We start from the raw sequence: 22,693 nt of genomic DNA, 5'->3' as shown, positions 1-22,693 counted from the left end.
AAAATAATTCTAGGGCTTATTTTCAGTGTAGGTCCTATTTTTGGGGAAACATGGTAATATCTAAGTGGCTATCACAAAGAAGAGCGGGTCAGCCTATTCTCCAAAGTATCTTATTAGATGGAATTAATTTATTAATTAATTTATTAAGGGAAGAACCGACATTGAACTAAGGAGAAATTAAATTGACACATTTAATTTGAAATTAATTTGAAATTTCTTAGAACAATTAAGCATTGGAATAACTTGCCTCGAGAAGTTGTGGGTGCTCCAGTACAAGTTTTTAAGCAAAAGATGGATAACCATTTGTCTGAAATAGTATGGAGTTTCCTGCATGAGCAGGGAGTTATAATCTAAGACCTCCAAGGTCCCTTCCAACTCTGTTATTCTGTTATTTCTACTCTAGTTATATCATTCTACTTGACTTATTCTTTGTACCGGGAGTTAAGTTCATAATTGGGCTACAATTATAAAGACAGTTAAAGTTAAATCAGTCAGAGTCATAATTTTCAACATATTTTAATGGAAAGCACATAGACTACTTTTTTTACATAGTCTTAATTATTGTAATTCCATATTCTGAGAACTAAATGATTAAGATAAACATTTTTAACAACATGGCCAAAATGAACTGTCAATTTGCCAATCAATTCATCCACTATTAATATTTTAGAATATGAAGGATTATATAATATCTTATTGCCATCTCCACCTCCACATAGAAAGAGGTATGTGGCAAGTGAAAAGTAAAAAAGAAAATAAAAATCTATGATCTAAAAATAATAATTAAAAAATACATTAAAAAGAAAAGAAAAAATAAATAAACTTAAAGGGCAGACTCAATGGACTAATAGGTCTTTTTCTCCCATAGTTTTCTATGTTTCTATAAAAGTACATTTTCCCACAACCTACTCAAAGTTCTGATTCATACTGGCATGTATCAATGAAACACTTGTACCCAGTTAGACCTAAACCAGGAGCGAAATCCAGCAGGTTCTGACAGATTCTGGAGAACCAATATTGGAAATTTTGAGCAGTTTGGAGAACCGGCAAATATCACCTCTGGCTGGCTCCAGAGTGGGGAGGGAATGGAGATTTTGCAATATCCTTCTCCCAGGAGTGGAGAGAGAATGGGGATTTTGCAGTATCATTCCACTGCCATGCCCACCAAGCCACTCCCACCAAGCCACACCACATCCACCAAGCCACGCCCACAGAACCAGTAGTAAAAAAATTGGATTTCACCACTGACTTAAACTATGACTTGCTTTTGGATTTCAAATCTTTGCTCCTATCCTTTGGGGGGGGGGGAGTGTTCTATCATTATTCATTTACCATAGTGCCTAGCTGCAAAGTCATGAGTTTTTCCTGTGTCTTTGGTTTCCTAAACATTTTGTCTAACAATAAGTAACATTTTTCCTTAAGCAGCCTAGGAAATAATCATATCCTGAAGCAAAGTTTAATTGAGTCAATCTCTATAAATTACTCAGATCTTTAGGAATTAGAGTGGATTTTCTTTGACTAATGTTAGCTGAATCCATTACTTGGATCCAAGAAATGTATGTTGTTGGGAACAGGAAACAAGGATAACTGGGTATGCAGAAAAAGGTACATTCTGAGAATCAAAGGAAGCTGAATTCTGCTGTGCTATAGATACTTTGAGAAACCGTGGCTTAGTAGAAAAAGGCTGCCATAAGAGATAACAGCAGTCATGAAAGTGATCAGGGGGCCTCAGGCAGTGCTTTAACTTCTTGGTAGTATCTGAAAGATCAAATGCAGTGATAGAGAATTCAGGTTGGAGAAAATAAAGGTCTTCATTAATGTCACTTTGTATTATTTTGTTAGAGTAGCAGGGACAGCTGCTTTGAATCAATGAGCAAACTGAACTTCACATTCAGGATTATTTTTTTATTAAGTGTCCCTTTGTATTCAAATCAGGTCTCATAATAATGATATAGCATTTGGGGGGAAAGATGCAGCCCAGTAATCCAGCTGCTGAAGCCAAAATGGAGAAGATCTCCACAGCCACCATGTATTTCCCCTTGGTACTCAAATAGGTGGGAACAAATGATATCCAGACACTACAAAAGACCAACATGCTGAAGGTGATAAATTTGGCTTCATTAAAGCTATCTGGTAACTTCCTAGCTAGGAAGGCTACTGTGAAACTGACAGAAGTCAAGACTCCCAGAAAACTAAGAATGATATAAAACATTGTGGTTGAACCTTCATTACATTGTAGGACAATTTCTTCAGCTATAGAGTGCATGTCAGAATCTGGGAATGGGGGAGAAATTGTCAGCCACACTGTACAAATGGTAAATTGTGCCAGGGAGCAAAATAGGACAATAGAAAAAGCCAGCCTATTCCCCATCCATTTCCTCATTTTGGAACCGGGCCTGATGGCCATGAAAGCAAGAACAACAAGGATTGTTTTCCCTAATATGCAAGAAAGGCCTACTGAGAATATGATGCCAAAAGCAGCTTGTCGCATGAAACATTTTGCTTGGTCAGGTTGCCCAATGAAGAGCAAACTGCAAAGGAATGAGAGCAGGAGAACAATGAGAAGAATGTAGGTGAGGCTCCTGTTGTTGGCTTTGACAATGGGAGTGTCTCTCTGTTTAATGAAGATCCCCAGCACCAAAGCTGTGATGAAAGAAAGGAAGAGACTAACACTGGCCAGGGTGATTCCCAGTGGCTCATTGTAAGACAGGAAGGTTGTAGATTTTAGAATACATAGATTTTGAGCCTTGTTTGGATATTGGTCTTCTGAACATTGAAAGCAGTCAACCGCATCTGCAAAAAACAATACATCATAATCATGATCAATTTCTAGAAATTCCAAGGTAGCAGGACTGAGAGTTAATTATTGGCTTTAATTTCGGGGTTTAATTTTTCCTAATTAAGTAATGCCTATTTATATTTAGTGTGATGCTATAAATAATATCATAGGCCCAATCACCACATTAGAAGTCAGTTGTAGCAAGTTTGAAAACTGGAATCTTGAATCACAGTTAAGAAGACTGGATAGTTTTGCACAACGCAGCTCTTACCCATCTGGTTTGAAATTTTCCCTTTTTCACATGGAAGGCAATCATAACAGCAAAATGGCTTCCCTTCTATTTTCACCTTCCTGGACCCAGAATAGCAATGGTCATTGCAAACAGAAAGAGGTAGAACCTATCAAGAGGTGAAACCAGGATTTATTAAAACTCAGAAGTTTCAGAACATTCTATTTGGGTGTGGATTTTACTTTTACACAATGAACATAGGACGTAGATGTTCCAAAATCGTCTTCTGTTTTTGAACAATTATATTAAATGAATATAAATATTGAGCTAGAATCAAAAGTGAAGGAAGGAAGAGTAAGAAAATAGCTTCATTTAGCTAGGTGAAAGATCCAGAAGAGCTTGTTTCCCATGTATACATCAAGTGGAAATAAAGATGAATTATTCTTTCGCCGCTGGATTTAAATTCAGAATTGATGGGAAAAGTAACAAAGTAAGAACAACAATTTCAACATTCTTCCTGTCATTTTGGACATAAAGGGGAAATTGGCAGAATCCCCATCCATTATCCTCCTCCTCCTCCTCCTCTCCATCATCATCAGAGTTGGAAGGGATCTTACAAGTACAAGATGTAAAAGTACACCTTGGGTACTTTTATGGGTAGAAGAAGAAAATGTGTTTTGAACCTTACTTGAGAACAAACAGAACAACAGAGATGAAATCCAATCCAACCCCATGCTCAAACAGCAGACTCTATTCTATTTCACACAAGTGGATGTCCATTTTTTTCTTAAAAGCCCCCAATGAGGGGCCATCCATAACCCCTGAAGGCAAGTTGTTGATTGTTCTCATTCAGAAAAATTCTCCTTAATTCTAGGTTGCTTCTGTCCTTGATTAGTTTCCATCCATTGTTTCTAGTTTTGTCTTCTGGTGCTTTGGAAAATAAGTCAACCCCTTCTTCTTTGTGGCAGCCCCTCAAATATTGGAAGATTGCTATCATGTCACTCTTAGTCCTTCTTTTCTAAATTCATACACCCAGCTACAGTATTTATTTCTGTTTCCTGCATTTCACTATTCTCCTGCTGATTCTTTTTTTAAGCATTTCACCACTGCATTGCTGAATACCACCCAAATAACAACAACAACTACAATAACAATAACAATCATCATCATCATGTTAGTACAGAAGAAAAAATAAAACAATGTTTCAAGAAAGCTGAACTACCCAAAGTCCCAGGGGAGATAAAAAACATGCTGAATGAAGATATAAGAACGTCCAAATTAATAGAGGCAAGTAAAAAACAGAAAAATAAAAAAACGCCAGGGTCCAATGGGTTACCATTGGAACTATATAAAGAAATACAAGAGTTCTTAGTAGAAATACTAATTGAGGTCTATAATGCGGTATTAAACGAAGGAAAGGCACCAGCCTCATGAGCGGAGGCAAATATTACTTTGATTCCAAAGGAGAACACTGATTTAACACTAATCCAAAATTATAGACCTATATCACTGCTGAATTCAGACTACAAAATATTTATGGCAATAATGGCTGAAAGACTAAAAAGATATTTGAATAATTTTATACATGCTGACCAAAATGGTTTTTTGCCGAAAAGGCAAATAAGAAATAATATGAGGACAATACTGGATATGTTAGAATACTATGAAGTGCATAGTGAGACACAAGTGGCATTGATATTTCTAGATGCACAATAAGCTTTTGATAATGTGAATTGGGAATTTATATTAAAACAGTTAAAATATATGGAATTTGGTGAAAACTTTATAAATGTGTTTAAAGCAATATACTCCAATCAAGAGGCAAGAGTCATAATACATGGGGAAGTTACACAAAATTTTAACATTCAGAAGGGTACAAGGGAAGGATGTCCGTTATCACTACTATTATTCATATTAACTTTAGTGGTATTAACAAGAATAATTCTGAAAGACAAACAGATTAAAGGACTGGAAATTAGGAAATAAGTATTTGCTGATGATCTTGTATTTATTACAGAAGAGCCATTACAGTCTGGTCGGTGGCTTATGGAAGTACTGTTTGAATATGGGAAAGTGGGTTGAAGGTAAATAAGGAAAAAACCAAAATGATAGTTAAAAACATGACTAAAGCACAGAAAAAGGAACTGACAGGAGAATAAGTCTCCAAATAGCAAAAAAAGTGAAATATTTAGGAATACTACTAATGGCAAGATGTATAACAATTAAAAAGGACAATTACAATAAACTAAATGATCAAATTAAGGCGGATTTGGAAAGATGTGAAAAGCTGCAACTCTCCCTCTCCCAATATTGCCAAAATATTGTTTTTATTTCAGAATATATCCATAAAATTAGATAAAGAATACTTTAGAAATCTGGATAAAATAGTGTCTAGGAGTATTTGGCAGGGGAAAAGGCCCAGAATTAAACTAAAATTATTACAAGAAGCCAAAGAAAGAGGAGGATTCAGAATACCAGATTGGGAAAGATATTATCAAGTGGCCGCACTCACATGAGCGAAAGAATGGATAAATTTAAAGAATAGGAGGTTACTAACGTTGGAAGGATGTGATATGCAAATAGGATGGTACGCATTCTTGTGGGATGGAAGATAAAAAACACACCAGTACTTCCAAAGGCATCAAGTCAGACAAGCTATTCTTGAAGGTTGGACAAAAATAAAGCAACAAAATTATTTGGAAATTAAAGGGGTAGAACAGAAATGGTGGGCATACCTCCAGATCAAATCACACTAACAAGGAATGGGGTATTAAAAAAGAATTGACGGCATTAGAGAAAATTTTATTAGGAACGGACGAAAAGGTGATACAGAAAATTTATCAATATCTATTGGAATATAAAATGGCAGAAGAACAAGTGAAGGAAACTAGGGTAAAGTGGGCCCAAAATTTTGCTTATAATATTAATATAGATAATCGGCAGGATCTATTGGAGAGAAACAGGAAGCTAACTTTGGCCACCACATACAAAGAAAATTTGTATAAAATCTTTTACAGGTGGCACCTCTCAACCACAAGATTAGCGAATATGAACCAGAAATTATCACCACAACGTTGGAAATGCAGTTTACTGCCAGGATCTTTCTATCACATGCAGTGGTTATGTAAAAAAGCCAGGGAGTTCTGGCACCAAATTAAGGCATGGCTGGAGGAGATATTAGAACAAAACAGAGACCTAAAACCAGAACTATTCCTACTAGCAGGGGTGAAATGCTTCCGGTTCGGGCTGGTTCATCTGAACCGGTAGTGAAAAATGCTATTGGTTCGTCAAACTGGTAGTAAATTTTTTTTTAAAAAAGTTCCAACGATCAGATGAGCGACATGCAATCTTTGGAGCTTTTTTTTTTTTTTTTTACTTTTTAAGCATTTTTTTACTACTGGTTCCCCCTTTTCACTCACCCCGAGCTTCCTGCTGTGGATGTTCATGCCTTACTTCACACACCTGGGATCGTCGCCCTCATCTTCTTCTTCCTCCTCCTCTCCGTCTTCCAAATGGAAAAATGCCAGGAGCAAGGGGAAAAAAACTGTGTGCTTGCTCCTTGCATTTTTCCATTTGCAGGAAGCTTCACAGGTACAAAAGCTTCCTACAAATGGAAAAATGCCAGGAAAAATGTCAGGAGCAAGCACACAGGAGCAAAAACACACACAAACACAATCCATGTGTGATATTTTTTTAAAAGCCTATCTGACGATCAGGCAACTCAGCTGGGATCATCAGAGAGACTTTTAAAGCATTAATGCTTTGAAAAGTCTCTGACGATCCAAGCTGAGCCGCGCGATAATCAGAGGCTTTTTTTTTTTTTACTTTTAAAAGCATTTTTTCGGTGAAAGAAGTTGTAGAAAAAATGCTTTTAAAAGTAAAAAAAAAGCCTCTGATGATCGTGCGGCTCAGCTGGCCATGGTGGAGGGGGGGGTGCAGAGATTTTTGCTACCGGTTCTCCAAACCACCCACCGCCATCGCTATCGAATTGAGCGATCTGGTCCGAACCAGGAGCATTTCACCCCTGTACTAGATGGTGTTAGATAAAATCTTATTAGGAATGGATGAAAAGGTGATACAGAAAATTTATCAATATCTATTGGAATATAAAATGGCGGAAGAACAAGTGAATGAAACAAATAATAAGGAAGATTTTATCTTGTGCAGAAATGGACAGGCTGACACTAGAATTCAAAAACAAGAATGAGACAGAATACTATAAAATCTGGAATAAAGTGTATTATTGGTTGGAAAGGGGAAAAGGAGTTGGAACAAAAAAGATTTAGGGTCTGTAGAATTAATACTGGATGGTATGAATAAATGCAAATAGCAAACAAATAGTAAATAAATGGTAAATGAAGACAAGGGATATGCATATAAAAACAAAGTAGCAATGTATGTTAAATAGTAATTATATTTGTTGTTATGGAAAGAATATGTATGGATCAGAAGTGGGGTTCAGCAGGTTCTGACCAGTTCTGGAGAACCGGTAGTGTAAATTTTGAGTAGTTCAGAAAACCGATAGTAAAACTTCTGACTGGCCCACCCCCATCTATTCCCTGCCTTCCGACTCCCAGCTGATCAGGAGGAAATGGGGATTTTTCAGTATCCTTCTCCTGGATTGGGGTGGGAATGGAGATTTTACAGTATCCTTCCCCTGTCACGCCCACCAAGCCACGCCCACCAAGCCATGCCATGCCACACCCACCAAGCCACACTCACAGAACCAGTAGTAAAAAAATTTGAAACCCACCGCTGGTATGGATATGTTTTTTATTTTAAAAAAAAATCATCGCGACCTGGCCATCAAAACTACATGGCTATAGATGAAACATGTAACAGTGATACCCATTGTCATTGGCGCTCTTGGTACCATGTCCAAGAATTTTACAAAACACTTCAAGAAATTACAGCTTCCTACAATAACACCAGTGGAACTGCAAAAAACTGTGCTACTAGGAACATCATATATTTTAAGAAGGTACCTGCTTGATACCTAGAACCCTGGCGGCAACCTGTATCAACCATTAGTACCAGTCAATGGTATTTGTGACACATTTTTAAATGGTCAGTTGATTGAGTTTCATGTTTAATGAATAAATGTAAATAATAATAACCATCCAGGCAGCCCAGATGAAAGATCATTGAAGAAAGAAAGCAGAGTTTGAGGATGGGGGGGGGGAGGGCATACTTGCCAGAGTAAACCAGCATACATAGGAAAGAAAGCAACTGATACAAATTCAAGGTAAACTGCTTCAAACTCGATTGCAGAAAATACAACTTCAACAACAGAGTGCTCAATGCCTGAAATGCTCTACCTGACTCCATTGTTACAGCCTCAAATCCTCTCAGCTTCAATCTCAAACTAACATGGACCTGACCCTATTTGTAAGAGGTCCATAAAGGGGGCGTGCATAAATGCACCAGGTTGCCTACGGTCTCTGTCTTACTGTCCCCATTTATCTGTATTTACTTCCTTTGTTCATGTTTAGGTTCTGACCTATACTTGTTATCTTGTACATGTTTGTCAAACAAACAGACAGACAAACAAACAAACAAACAAACAAACAAACAAACAAACAAACAAACAAATCCCTGCTTGATTCCTTCTTCCTCCCTGGCTGGGCATTTCCCAGTCAGGATAATCTATCACAGGACCAAATAGCAGCTGACTGCTCCCCAGATACAATGATTAGCAGATGGAAACTTGAAAATCTGGACATGCCATTTAAGAAAAGAGAAGACTAAGGGGAAAATGCTGGTTTTTTTTTTTTTTTTTTTTTTTGGTAGGAAAAATCAACGTTCAGATTAATGGGACTGTTTAACAGGCAAATTGAGATATTTCTTATGTCTTGTTATCACTTTGTGAATTATATGATACCTTTAAATACTTTAGCAACTTTCAAATATATTTTTAAACTAGACAAGCTTGAAATGCCAGCAGCAATATACAGCAGCTATTGATTTAAATTCTGCTAAAACCATAAAGATTTAACAAGGACATAACAGTAAATTATTTTGCTATACAGAGATTTAAGCAAGGGTGAAATCCAGCAGGTTCTGACAGGTTCAGGAGAACCAGTAGTGGAAATTTTGAGTAGTTCAGAGAACCCGCAGCGGAAATTTTGAGTAGTTTGGAGAACTGGCAAATACCACCTCTGGCTGAGTGGTGGGAATGGAGATTTTGCAATATCCTTCCCCCAGGAGTGGGGAGGGAATGGGGATTTTTCAGTATCCTACCCCTGCCACGCTCACCAAGCCACGCCCACAGAACCGGTAGTAAAAAAATGTGAATTTCACCACTGGATTTAAGTCTTTGTATTTCAAAATCTCTGGTCATTATTTCTTCATCTTTACCGTTTTTGGCCTGACATCTTTAAGGGTAAGATCCATTTGAATCAACAATTCTGGAAAGAAGAAGGGTAATGGAAGAATACACAGTTTGAAATCTGAGCAGGAAATACCTGGTTAAACATGATAGGCCAGGTGATGTCTTGTGCAGAAATGGTTAATAGCTTATCTGGAGAAGCCGCTGGGTCGATCTTTCCAACTCTGAATTTAACAAAGGTCTTGTTTGGGAATGTGACCCAGTTGATAATGTCAAATCCAGTGTCTAAATCCCCATTTTCATTAAAGGAAATTTTCTCTCCTGCAGTGTTATTGAATGACATGGTTCTCAAATAGTGATGTAACTAAAAGGAAGCAAAGCTTGGTAATTAAAAAGAAGGTAAGGGGAGGGGAGGGAAAGGGAAGGGAAAGGAGGGAAGAGGGAGAAAGAAGGGAGGGAGATCAATATCAATGGTATTAAATTATGGATAATGATTTAATACAACTGAGTTGATTATTAGAATTAGGGTTTTTCAACACCTCATCCATGTTTCTCCCCTGCCACAGATGTTTTGAACCTGTTCCAAACAGGCACATTTTATTGCATCTTAATCATTTCCTCTATACTGTTGTGTTATTGTTGTAGCCTTTTTACCTATTCACAATTACAAAGGTTTCTCTAGGTCCGAAAAGGATATAGAAAACGGAATAGCAGGTGACTTAACATCATAAGTGTCATGGGTGTATCCATAAGAGTAGGACAGAGCATTGAATTAGAGAGAAGAGCAATGGGAAATGTTCATTCATTCTCTTATTACCTGCCATGCCTTTTGAGTCAAAAACATTTCTCCTCCAACTTTTGCTCTTGTTTTATATTTAGGGGAAAACATGGCTTGTAAAGCATGTGCCACAGCATAAACTGCATTGTAGGTGCTGTAACTCTGTCCAGTCATGGTGGTGTCAAATACAGACTTAGTTAGGCTGTCCAATTTCTCTTCTCCAGTGCACAGCTTCCCAATGTCTTCATCTAACTTATCTTTAGGAAAAGAGCATTCAAAAACCACTTTCCAAAACACCCTCATTAAATGGTCTTCCGCATCTGACTTTGGGTTTCTCATTTGAAGGAATTTATTAAATCCAGAAATCTCCTTGGAAGAAACTTCAAAAGTAATTACACCATGGAAAATGTCCACAGGGATATTTTTTGGAAAGGAAAAGGATGTAAACTCCATCTGGGCTGGCATTATCCAAACTTTATCTTTTCTCTCGATGGGTATATCTTCAAATTCTATAAAATGGAGTACCGTTCTAAAAATGGCAGTGATTTGGTTTTCACAATATAGGATAATGACATTGGTAGTGCTTTTCATGACAGTAACGAACATTTTGATCAAAATATTAAAGGATGCTCTGAAATCAATTAAAAATGTTTCCTGGGGCATCTCTCCCATGAACTCAAAGCAGATACCTTGTTGAGAAAACAACGGAACAGCATTTTGAATGAATCTGTCCCCACTCTCATTACGTTGGCGAATCAGCCCAATCCATGTCCACCTAAAAAACAACAGCAACTGGAGAATAGCCACAATCTGTTGGTCACCATCTGGGAAAAAGCGATGGAAGAAAGTAGCATCTATCTGGTCACCTCTCATAGGAGAAGATCCATATATCAGCTAAATGTAGGGGAAAAAAGGGGAGGGACATGATTTTCCAAATTGAAGTATTTATTATTTTTGAAAAATCCATTCTTTTTTTTTCTTTTTTTTTTTTACATCTCTGTTTAATTTGTTATTGAACGAAATACATGCTTGGGGATAAAATATAAATCGCATAGTGTAATTTTGTAATTTGATATAAACAACAGGCTTTCTCTTAATGCTTGCATTTGTTCATGGAAGATAATGAATCATTGGTTACTCATGGTCTTTATTGTAAAAATTAATGAAAATATTAATAGATAGCTAATCTTGTTCATAAAAATCTGATGTTTAGAAGTAGTATAATTACAAAGCTAAAGACAGAAATGCATTAATTTGTGACCGAGATGGCAAAATCAAGAGTTTTAATTAAAGGGAAGAATTAGCAATTGTTTCCACCTGGACTTCTGAATTTACACTTAAAATAGGAAAAAAATGAAACTGATTTTAGATTTTGATGATTTGATCGACTTTCTTATAGTTTTTCTTATAGCAACGTTTTGACAGGCTCACAACCCTGTCATCTTCAGGCTCTTATCTAGTTTAGAAACTGTGGGTGTGTTGCGAGGTTGGAGCTGTCGCTTTTCTATGTTTGCTGCTGCTGACGTATGCTGGTTAGCCTGTAACTCTGTGTTGTGATTGGAGGACAGCAGTTTTTCTTCCTGCTTCCTCATCCTGGCTGTTTGGCTACGTGTTACAGGTCTAACTTTCTCAGGTTCTCTATTATTATCTGTCTGCTGTAGAGGGGAAAGGATTCTGGTAGGCATCCCAGCACCCTTGATTGTTAGTTGAGATCTCAGCCTGTCTTCTGGCTCAATCCTCTTTCTTTCCATATTGCTAGCCACCCTCTGCAAAGAAGGAAGAATTCTGGCAGGCCTTACAACACCACTGGTTGCTTGTTGGAATCTCTGCCTCTCTTCTGATGTTAACACTCGCGTTTCTCTCAGTGCAGGTCCCCAAATACTTGATAACCTAGAGGTGTCGTCCTGTCTGTTCATATTCTGCGGCCTCTTCAATTTCGATGAAGGCAAAATAAGCCAGAAATAGATCTATTTTAGTCTCCCTTAAGTCTTGCAGCAGACAACATAATGCTGCTTAAATGTCTGATAAAGCCTAGAAAATAGTGATTTGGGATGTCACTTAACTATGGCTATAAAAACATCTTGATTTACGTAAGTTTTCACAGGTATATATGCGTGTACAGTTAATATCTCGGGTTTCTTCCCGTGTAATGGCAAACATATCCCTAGAAGGGTAGCAGCGACGTTTTGACAAAATCACATTTGTCATCTTCTGGCTGAAGTTCTTGGTTTGGTTCTTATGGGCAATATATATATATATTTGTTTTCTGAGGTTTTCACGGATGTTTGTATGTAGGACTTTGGTTATTCGGATTTTCTCCCACGTAAAATTGGAGGTGTCTTGGCAATGTTTCAACGAAGTCGCATTCGTCATCTTCAGGCTGGTGTTTTCAGATTCGTGCTTCTAGGAGCAATGTGTGTAATCGCAGCTGTTTCTTCCTTTTAACTGCCAGTGGGGGTGTGAACTGATTGGGTGTGAGAATTGGAGATAAAAAGAAATTAAGTGGCAAATTTAGCTGGGAGGGTTTTTTTTTCTTTCCAAAACCACTTAAATTGGCGGACTTTAAATTTTTGTTTTATTACTGTCCAGGACTGGACTGAAGGGGGTTGATAAACTAAGAGACTAATATTGGCAAGCCTTTGTGCCTTCTTTTTAAAATAATCTTTCTTCGGGATCTAATTTTTTTCCTCTTTTTTTGAAGATTGTTTTAATTTTACATTTACTATTTTACTGACAAAGAAGCTTTGGATTATAAATAGCAGAGAAGAAAGAAGAGTGTGTAATACTGCCATTTACTGGAAAAGAAACTTCGTTATTTATTTTTATACAAGTAGCAAGCTGAGAATTACATTGTTGCTATAACTCAAGGACTCTGAACCTTTTGGCTGATAAGATTGTTGGGAGAACATCTGAGGAAGTTGGAACTATCTGTAAATTGGAACTACAGATGATCTTCCAAATAGTCCAAAGGATGGAACAACAACTACTCAAGACAGATGAAAAAGTGGCAAGTATCCAGCAAGTGATGTTGAAATATGAAGAGAGACTGGAAAAGCTTGAGAAAAAGGAGGAGCAAAAGGAGGATAACATTAAAGATATAAATAATAGACTGAGAGAAGTTGAACGAGACAGGAGTGGATTGATTGGATAGATGGATAGATCAGAATTTTATCTTAGATTTCAAAATGTGGAAGAAGAAAAAGGAGAGAACTTGGCAGAAATTATGATAGAAATATTGGCTGAAGCACTAGAAATTACTAAGGAGAAGATGATGGACTGTGTTGATGAGATATATCGAGTGTATACTAGATATGCAATGCACAATAAGCTATCACGAGAAGTACATATAAGATTTACAAAGAAATCAATGAAAGCACAAATACTTCAGATTGCCAGAGAAAAAACTTTGAAATATAAAGAGAAAAAAAATGTGGTTTTGAAGCAAATACCAAGAAAAGTGAGAGAGATGAGAAGGGAATACCAATTTCTGACTAAAATATTACTTCAAAAAGGTGTGAATTATAATTGGTTGGTTCCAGAAGGGTTAGTGTTAATGTGGCAACTTCAAAGATATAGATTGGATACAATAGACAAAGCGAAAGCATTTTATGCAGAATTTCTTAAAGAGAAGGAAACAGAAATGGAAATGGAATTTCAAAAACAGTAGTGCCTGTAGAATTACAAGAAGAGGAATTGGCAATGATTGAAACTGTAGAAGGCACAGTAGGAGGGACTGTGGAATATAAGGAACAGCGTGAAGTAAAATCAACTAGAACAGTGATGGCTAACCTTTTTGCCATCACATGCCAGGAAGGGTGGGGCAGGGAAGGTTTGCGCGCACGTGTGCCCACACCCATAATTCTATGTGTCCTGTCCCACACATGTTGATGGTGGAGATAATAGATAACAATAAGAAAATTCTTCTAGTAGCAATATATGCTCCAAATAACAATCAAAGTGACTTTTATAGAAAACTGCATATGAAAATAATTGAATTGGAATATGATAATATCTGTATGATGGAGATTTTAATGGTATAGTGGATGAAAACTTGGACTATAAACACAAAAAACAGTAAGATATAGTAGAAAGATACTACCAAAATGTTTCTTTAAGATGACAGAGGAAATAAACTTGAAAGATGCATGGAGAGATAGAAATGGAAAAAATAGTCAATATATTTTTTATTCGGATAGACATTCATCTTGGTCCAGATTAGACATGATATGGACAACAATGGAATTGACTTTGAATATAGAACAAATAGAGATAGAAGCTAATATTTGGGCAGACCATAACCTTGTGATAGTCAATTGGAAAGGACAAAAGAGAAGATTTAGATGGACTTTAAATAATACAATATTAAAACAGAAAGACTTTGTACAGAAAATGGAGAGAGAGTTGGCTTTTTTTAAAAGGAAAATAAGAAAGAAGATACATCGACACAAAATCTTTGGGACACAATGAAGGCTTATGCTAGAGGTTTAATAATGGACTATACAAGGAAGAGAAATATGAAGAAAAGACAGACGCATAAAATATTGGAAGATGACTATAAGAGATTTTCAATGAGAGCAGGGGGGAAAAATTGGTTATGGTATTGATTAAGAGAAATGGCAAAAATTGTGGTTGCAAAATTATAAGATGACAATGTCTACAGCATATAAGGAGAATTTGTATAAGATGTTTTACAGGTGGCATCTACCCCCGATGAGGATAGCCAGAATGTTCAAAAATAAATCAGAGAAGTGCTGGAAATGCCATCAGACTCCAGGATCATATTACCATATGTGGTGGACATGTGTAGAAGCTAAATGATACTGGACTAAGATGCACACGTGATTGGAAAAAATGACAAAGAAACACATTGACTTTAAACCAGAGATATTTTTATTAGGGATTTTACCAGAAACATACAATAGAGAATTGCAATATTTAATTGTGAATGTTCTAACAGCGGCTAGAATTGCATTTCCTAAAAACTGGAAAGGAGAGAAGATACCTACTGATGATGAGGTTATTAAGAAAATAATGGAATATGCTGAAATGAGTAAATTGACATTTGAAAATAGAGAACAGGAAGATCAACAATATTATTTGATATGGGACTTGTTTTATCAATGGCTAGATAATAAAACATGGAGATGAAGTATGAAATATGAGGTTGATGTAAGGATGAAATAGATGAAGTTATTTTTTATGGAAAGCAAGATTTTGCTATAACCATTTAAATGGAAATAATAATATAAAGGGATATTCAAAATTGTTAAATAAGAGAAACTAAATAATTGGTAATTTTGGAAATGGAATTATGCACAAATGAATTTTAACTGATCGACACAATGGCTGTGATTGTACTGAACGATGATAGTTTTATGTTTTGTTTTTGTTTTAAATAAAAAATCTTGTCAAAAAAAAAGAAAGAAAATATTGGGAGAACATACATAACTGGCTGGAAATGATAACTGAACAAAATATTGAGTTTAAACCAGAAACATGTCTCTTAGGTACACTATCAGAGGGTTATGATAAAACGATCACATATTTAATGTTATATATACTGACAGCAGCAAGGACCACATATGCTAAATAATGGAAAAATATGAACATTCCACCAGACAAGGTTGTAATTAGAAAAATTTGAGACTGTGCTGAAGTGGACGCACTAACTTTAAAAATTAAAGATAAAGACAATTCAGAATACTGTCGGACATAGAATAAATTTTATGAATGGATAGACAAAAGAGGTAGAAATTAGAGAAAGTAAGGTTATGACTGTTAATATTATGAATATTGAAAATAAAGAGGTATATAATTATAAATATAGTAATAGATAAAAATGTAAATAAGCTAATGTAAGAAGAAACCTAGTTTAAACTTTTTGGTTATATTATTATTACTACTATTATATTATTACTATTACTATTAGTTTGTGCGCTAATATTTACTACCAACTTTCTTTGGCTTTCTTTGACTTTGTTCTATTTGTAAATAATACTCTGACAACGCATTTTTTCAAAAATATTTATGAATGAAATTTTATAAAAATAAAATTAAAAAAAATCAGAAACTACTGGTTTTTATTTTTCTTTCTACACCTTTTTTCTTTTCTTTTTCTTTCTTCATTTTTCTTGACTTTATCTTTCCTCTTCTTTACCTTTCTTGATATCAAAAAATATCTATTATATATTTTATCATATAATAGACTTTAATAAAAAACAATTAAAAGAAGAATGTTGTAACCATCTCATTCAGGAAATGTTATAACCTTCTCAGAATTGCTTCTCCCTAATTCATTGCAGTGTAAAAGCAGCTGAGGAGGGAAGCACTTTTAGGTAGGCAAGATTGATGTCAATCATTTGAGGTAATCCAAACTGTGAAACCACAATCTTGCAAGTCTGAAAGCATTTCCCTCCTACCAGTTTCATCTACAAAATTACATTTAAGAAAAACAACACAAATCATCAACGTGATGAATAATGAATAATGTAGTGGTGACCATATGACATAGATATGTTTAGATACTATAATCGATTTACTACTAAATTAAATCCAAACTAATTAAAATGCTATCATTCCTTAACTTATAAATACACTTAATAGAAATGTTAATATATTCTCAAATTGGTTTGGGCTCAGATTATTTTTTCCAGATCATTGTCTAGGGTACAGTTCTTCCTCCTATCTCTCAAAGGAATTGTCCCAGCCCATGATAGGCATTTGAAGAGCAAATCTTACCTGGGGCATCTTGTAGACATTCAAAATGTTTGCCATGAAGGGACATATGTGAGAGTTAGGTCCTGCAATAACAGATATTGCCCAGTCCTTAGTATCACACTTATAATTGGAGAAAAATCTGCCCCGTGTTGAGAGGAGCTCCATTGAAGCCAAGTAGGTCCATCTCGCCATGAAATAACTGTTAGAGAGGTGCATACCCAGAGTCATGTTGAATAAAATGTGATTGTTTTCATTGATCTCCTTTACAGCAAAAACCAAGGCCAGGATATGTTGGTAGTTCTGTAGAAGAAATCTACACAGATACATTACAAATCATATTTCTTCTCTTAAAGAATGTGGCATTATGTATACTTTATTTACAATTCTGCTAAATGCTAAGCAGAAAAAAACAGATTGCATAGTACCATGCAAGAAGAAAGCATGTAAATTTCCCTTTGCCACATATGGATTGAATGATAGCAATAATGTATAAATCACATTACATACATATATATATAACAGAATAACAGAGTTGAAAGGAACTTTGGAAGTCAGGAAACCCTATGCCACTTCAGACAAATGATTATCCAATACTTTGGAGAATAGGTTGACTCCTCTATTTTGTGGCAGCACATTTTATATTGGAACATTGCTAACATGTCCTTCTTTCCATTAAACTAGATATACCCAATTCCTGCAACTGTTCTTCATATGTTCCATACAAATGATTTATGGAACTCTTTTTCTGGAATTACTTATCTAGGAAAAGATGTAACGGTTTCATTGGGCAGTCCTACATTGGTACTCCAAGCATGCTGAACTAACAAATTAAAAGTACCACATAGTGCCATTGTTCCCTAATATTCAGAAGAAAAATTAAACTGTTAAAGGTTGACATTCAGTTAGCTATAAACAGTGTTTCAATACTAGAGTGCTGAAGATTCATTCCACAATAAGAAAATGAAGAAAAAAACAAAACAAAACAGCCCAATATAGAATTTGAACAAAAGCTCTGGGATGAAATCTGCCTTAAACATGTGCATATCTATGTGTGTTTGTAATTTATTTGCCAGGTAAAATGTATCAGTGGAAATCCATTTCTATTAGCTTAAGAATGAAGGAACCAGGAGAAATAATTTGTGCTGCAAGCAAAACCACTAATTAACTCAATCCAGACATCTTCTTGGAGAAAGATATCTGGTTTGAGACATGCTACAGCTAAAAAGAGAAAGTCTTTACATGAAGTAATTAACCAGGTCTTCAGAAGGATGTTTTGTGAAATCCATTTGATCAAATATCATGTAGAACTGAGAGATTATCCCAGCTATCGTGAAATCTCCTGGCAGAAAATACTTGTGCTTAATAGTTTGAGGTTTCCCCATGGAACATGCTTTAGTATGAGAAATAAGGCATGTAACCCCTGGCAATAGGACTGGTATTACTGCCGTGAAAAATACCATCTTTTTCAAGAAGATTTTCATCACCAGTTCCATCTGCAACAATGAAGCATTAAAATAAAATAAAATAAAATAAAATAAAATAAAGAAGAAGCTCTAATTATTTAGAATAGTCTGCATATATATTCTTTCTCAGATTGTGACATTTCTAGCCCTCTGGTTCCACAAATAATAGCACCTTTCAGTCTTCACCTGATTTTGGGCAGTTGTCTCTTGGAAATCCCTAAGGATTTGAGAAGAAGTTGCATTACCGAGACTCTGCTGGTAATTATAGAGAAATCGATGGATGTTCAGTGAAGCTCCTTAGAGATTTTGAGTAAGGAATAGAATGATGACATCCATGGGCTCAAGAACCAAAGGGCCTTAACTGACAATTATACAGGAGCTAGAAGGAAAAAAATAATTCCAATGAAAAAATATTCAGTGCCTTTAAAGATGGAATTCTCTGGAAAAATAGAATATTGTCTCCCACCCTGAGTAATTCTTGGAAGCACATTTAAAAATGACTGATCCAAAAAGCCAAAGAGAAGTGGACCCATCCTGTAGTAGACTTCCACCCCCCTTTTTTTTTCTATTGGGAGGGTCTTTAACTACTTTCAGTTATTGTATTTGTAGTTCAATTTTATCATGATATTTGGTTTAAATGTCCTAATAGAAGCAGGTCTATAAGTTTCTGAAAATCCTTTGGGATTGGAGCAGGATAATGCCCAGTAACAAAGCAAATAAAGAAATATCATTGGAGATAAGTTTTCAATTGGGCTACATTTTCAAGGTGAATACATTTCAGAACAGAAAGTTCTAAAATCTTGGAGAGGCACATTTTTAACACAGTTGCAAAATAAAATACTGCTTGGATCTTTTAACTCATTTCAATGAGTCAATGAGTTCACTGTTAATCCATATTCTCAAAGTAACATAAAGTGGGTCATGATTTTTTTCCTGGGTTGATGAATGACATAAGCCTCCATGTGATCAAGCCATGTAATTGAACATGTCCTTTAATATTCTATTGATTGTTGTCAGATTCCTATTGGGTTATTTAGGGGTTATGAGCTGTGCTGGTACAGTGGTTAGAGTGCAGTATTGCAGGCTACTTCTGCTGGCTGCTGGCTGCCTGCAATTTGGCAGTTCAAATCTCACCAGGCTCAAGGTTAACTCAGCCTTACATCCTTCTAAGGTCGATAAAATGAGGACCCAAATTGTTGGGGGCAATCTGCTGACTCTGTAAACTGCTTAGATAGGGCTGTAAAGCACTGTAAAGTGGTATATAAATCTAAGTGCTTTTGCTATTGCTATTATGCAGGGGTCATAGCTGGCTCTATAGGCAAAAGAGGAAATGCAAATCTTAGATGGTTGTCTGAGCTAATTTGATTAATCTCTGGCTTATTGTTTTTCTGAGCTCCCAGGTGAAGTTTGGACTGCTCTGGGAGACATACAATGAAGGGGCTTGTGTTCTGAAAGGGTGTTGGGCAATTCCTATTGTGGCTTAATGGTTTTGTCCTGTGTTGGATCTTGGGTGAGGGGCTAATCCTACCATTCTGCCTTTGTTCAGAGTTTGTTGCAGGGAGTTTTAAAATATCCTGTCTTGAATGGATATCTGCCTGTAGTATTTGTTTTGCTTATGAATAGAGCTATCTAGATACTTGTCTTCCTCTTTCATGTTTCTCCATTTCTCTTTAGGGAAAGATAATAGTCTGCTTTTTCTTAATATTCCTCAAAATATTTCCTTCTTCTGGGAAGGGGTAGAGGCTGACTTTCTATAAGAGAATTAAAGGATGTTTTAGAATATTGCAAGTAATTCAGAACTCATCACCAGATGTGCAGCCAACTTCCCTTTCTGTTTACAGAACTTCAACAAGGAAGATCCATTAAGTCTAAGTAATTGTAACTGTTTTTTCCACGCCAGGAAAATTTTGTGGTTGAATGGATGTGAGAAGGAGACTCCTCATGTTATAAGCTCCAATCCCCCTTTATTTATAAGCAGCCAGTTGATTTCATATTAAAGAGATGTTGACATACTCTAGAAAGAATGCAGAGAAAAGCAACAAAAATGATTAGGGAATTGGAGGTTGAAACATGAATAATGATTGCAGGAATTAGGTATGTGGGGTTTAATGAAAAGAAGAATTTGGGGTCATATGATTGCAATGTTCTACCATGTTTCCCCCAAATAAGTCCTGATCTTATATTTTTGGGGCTCCAAAATAAACACTAGGGCTTATTTTCAGGGAAACACAATTTCAAAGTAATCAGCCTGTGTAGGGGGACTGACAGTATTAGGCAGCAACTACAGCCCACTGGTCCCTTGTTTGGCACATTATAGCCCCCCAAATGCAGGTGAGTTGATTCCCTGTCCAAGCAGCAGATGGAGGTAGAGGCGCGGGGGAAGGCAGACCATATGGACATGCCATGAGGACTGTGGAAAAACCGAGAGTCGGTGGGCTAGTGTCAGCAGGCAGCCGTGGGAACCCATGGTGGCAAGAGCAGCTGATGGAAGCAGAGGTGCAGGGCAGAAGGCACATGATCCAACTACATCATGTAGAATGCAGGCAAGCTGAGAGATGTGAAGATGAGTCTTCTGTGGCTGTCTGCCATTCCGGTAGGATTGGAGAGAAAGAAGGTGGGCAGAGGGTGAGGAGGGGGAGTGGAGCTACTCCACAGGTCTTGGGACCAACACCATGGAGATGTTGCGAGACAGGTTTGGGGAGGCCAGTTTCCGGGATGCACCATCGTGGCAACCTTGGGTAATGGGGATGGAGCCATCAGGGACTTGGCAAGGGGGAGTTGGGTCTGAGTCACGATTCCTCTTAGCTAGTCCAAAACTCAGGGTGAAGCGAGACTCAGGCTGAACTAGGTCCATTGAACAGCAAGCCACTGGAACCCAGGCCTTCTCGCTGGGAGCAGTAATGAGAGGCATTGACTGTATGACCCATAGGGAACAAGATGTAAGATGTAAGTCAATCAGGCACAAGGAGACAGACACCAAAAGGCAAATAGTAAGGAGACAGCGCAGGAAACCACATGCCATTTATGCCTCCGGAAGCGTGGGCTCCACATATGCCTTGGGGTCCACCACCCATACAGGCTTCTTTTGACGGCAGTTCTGACCGGGTGGCTCTTTTCCTGAGCCAGTTTATTAGCTACCTGGACATATTTGGACATGTTACCTGTCTCAATGGGCAATGGTCATTGCTATCATGGCTGTCTTAACAGGTGAATAAGCTGATTGGGTTGCAGATTTACATAGTGACCACACGAGGGAGTTGGTGGATGTAGGGCTTTTCCTGGAGGGCCTACAGGTGAGATTTGAGGCTGAGACCAGGTGGGAGAGGGGGAACTCGTTGCACTCAGGCAAAGGGGACATCCGTCTAAGGAATATATCAGGGAGTTCCATATGTCCTATACCACCTCCAAGGATACCAACCCCCAGTCCTGTGGTGTCGGGGAACAGGGCTAGAGACCGATTGAGGCAGACCCCAGAACACTCCAAGACAGCCTCACAGACACTACCTATTGAGGCCGATACTCCCACCATGGTGGTTGGCAGCACACCAGGGACTGGGAGGGTGACTACAACACCTTCTGGTGACAGTGAGGAGGAGGACCCCAATGACCTGATGGTGAGTCTATTCAACCCTTTGTAATACCAGTGACCGTACAGAATCTATGCACATCCATGGGATTGGAACAGGGTGCACTGGTTGATTCCAGCTGTACTCGATGTTTAATACATCAGGCAGTGGTTGAGAAATTGGGGATTGGTATGGTGAAGTTGAGACACTCATCAAATTTGAACAGATGGATGGTTCCACCCTAGGCAGTGCTCCTGCCACACATGTTACTAAACCTCTCCGGTTAGAAATAGGAGGACACCAGGAAGATATTAGATTTATAGTAGTGGATAAAATGATCAAGCCCATCATTTTGGGATTGGCATGGTTGGATAAATGGGAACCCACTATCTGGTGGGAAGGGGGGTTCCATAAACTCAGAATTTCTCTGGGACCCAAGCCACCTGACCCACCACGAAAACCTGGGAGGGAACTGGTACAGCAGAACTCTGATCTTGCGGCTGTAGGTTTTCCTGATATATATGAGGATTTGGCAGAAGTTTTCAGCGAGAAGGAGTGTGAGATCTTACCACCCCATAGAGCAACTGACTGTGCCATCAAACTGCTCCCTGGAGCTAAACCGCCAAAACCCTGTAGGTATTCTATGACACCAAAAGAGCTGGGGGAATTGAGAAGCTATATAGACAAGAATCTGGCTCCGGGTTTTATTCAGCCCAGTAGATGTCATGGCTGCACCAGTTATCTTTAGAGAGAAAAAGGACGGCAGTTTATGCTTGTGTGTGGACTTCCAAGATCTGAATGCTGCCTGCGTAGAGCATTTATACCTCCTCCCA

At 37.4% G+C, this 22,693-nt stretch overlaps 1 protein-coding gene across 1 annotated transcript; it reads right to left on the bottom strand.

Annotated features, from left to right (window-relative positions):
- Positions 1-1,897: 1,897 nt before the first annotated feature.
- LOC139324726 (vomeronasal type-2 receptor 26-like) lies at positions 1,898-17,158 on the bottom strand. Its single transcript, XM_070954469.1, has 5 exons — positions 16,853-17,158; positions 10,154-11,008; positions 9,473-9,700; positions 3,051-3,177; positions 1,898-2,793 (listed from the first exon to the last, which is right to left on the bottom strand). The coding sequence occupies exons 1-5, from the start codon at positions 17,156-17,158 to the stop codon at positions 1,898-1,900; spliced, it is 2,412 nt and encodes an 803-aa protein (XP_070810570.1).
- Between the last annotated feature and the right edge of the window lie 5,535 nt (positions 17,159-22,693).

This window comes from Pituophis catenifer, unplaced genomic scaffold (assembly GCF_029215685.1).
Source record: "Pituophis catenifer annectens isolate HBS135680 unplaced genomic scaffold, rPitCat1.0.hap2 SCAF_15, whole genome shotgun sequence".
NCBI classification, from domain to species: Eukaryota; Metazoa; Chordata; class Lepidosauria; order Squamata; family Colubridae; genus Pituophis; species Pituophis catenifer.
The sequence above is the reverse complement of the archived record's forward strand: the minus strand, read 5'-3'. Positions and strand labels throughout refer to the sequence as shown.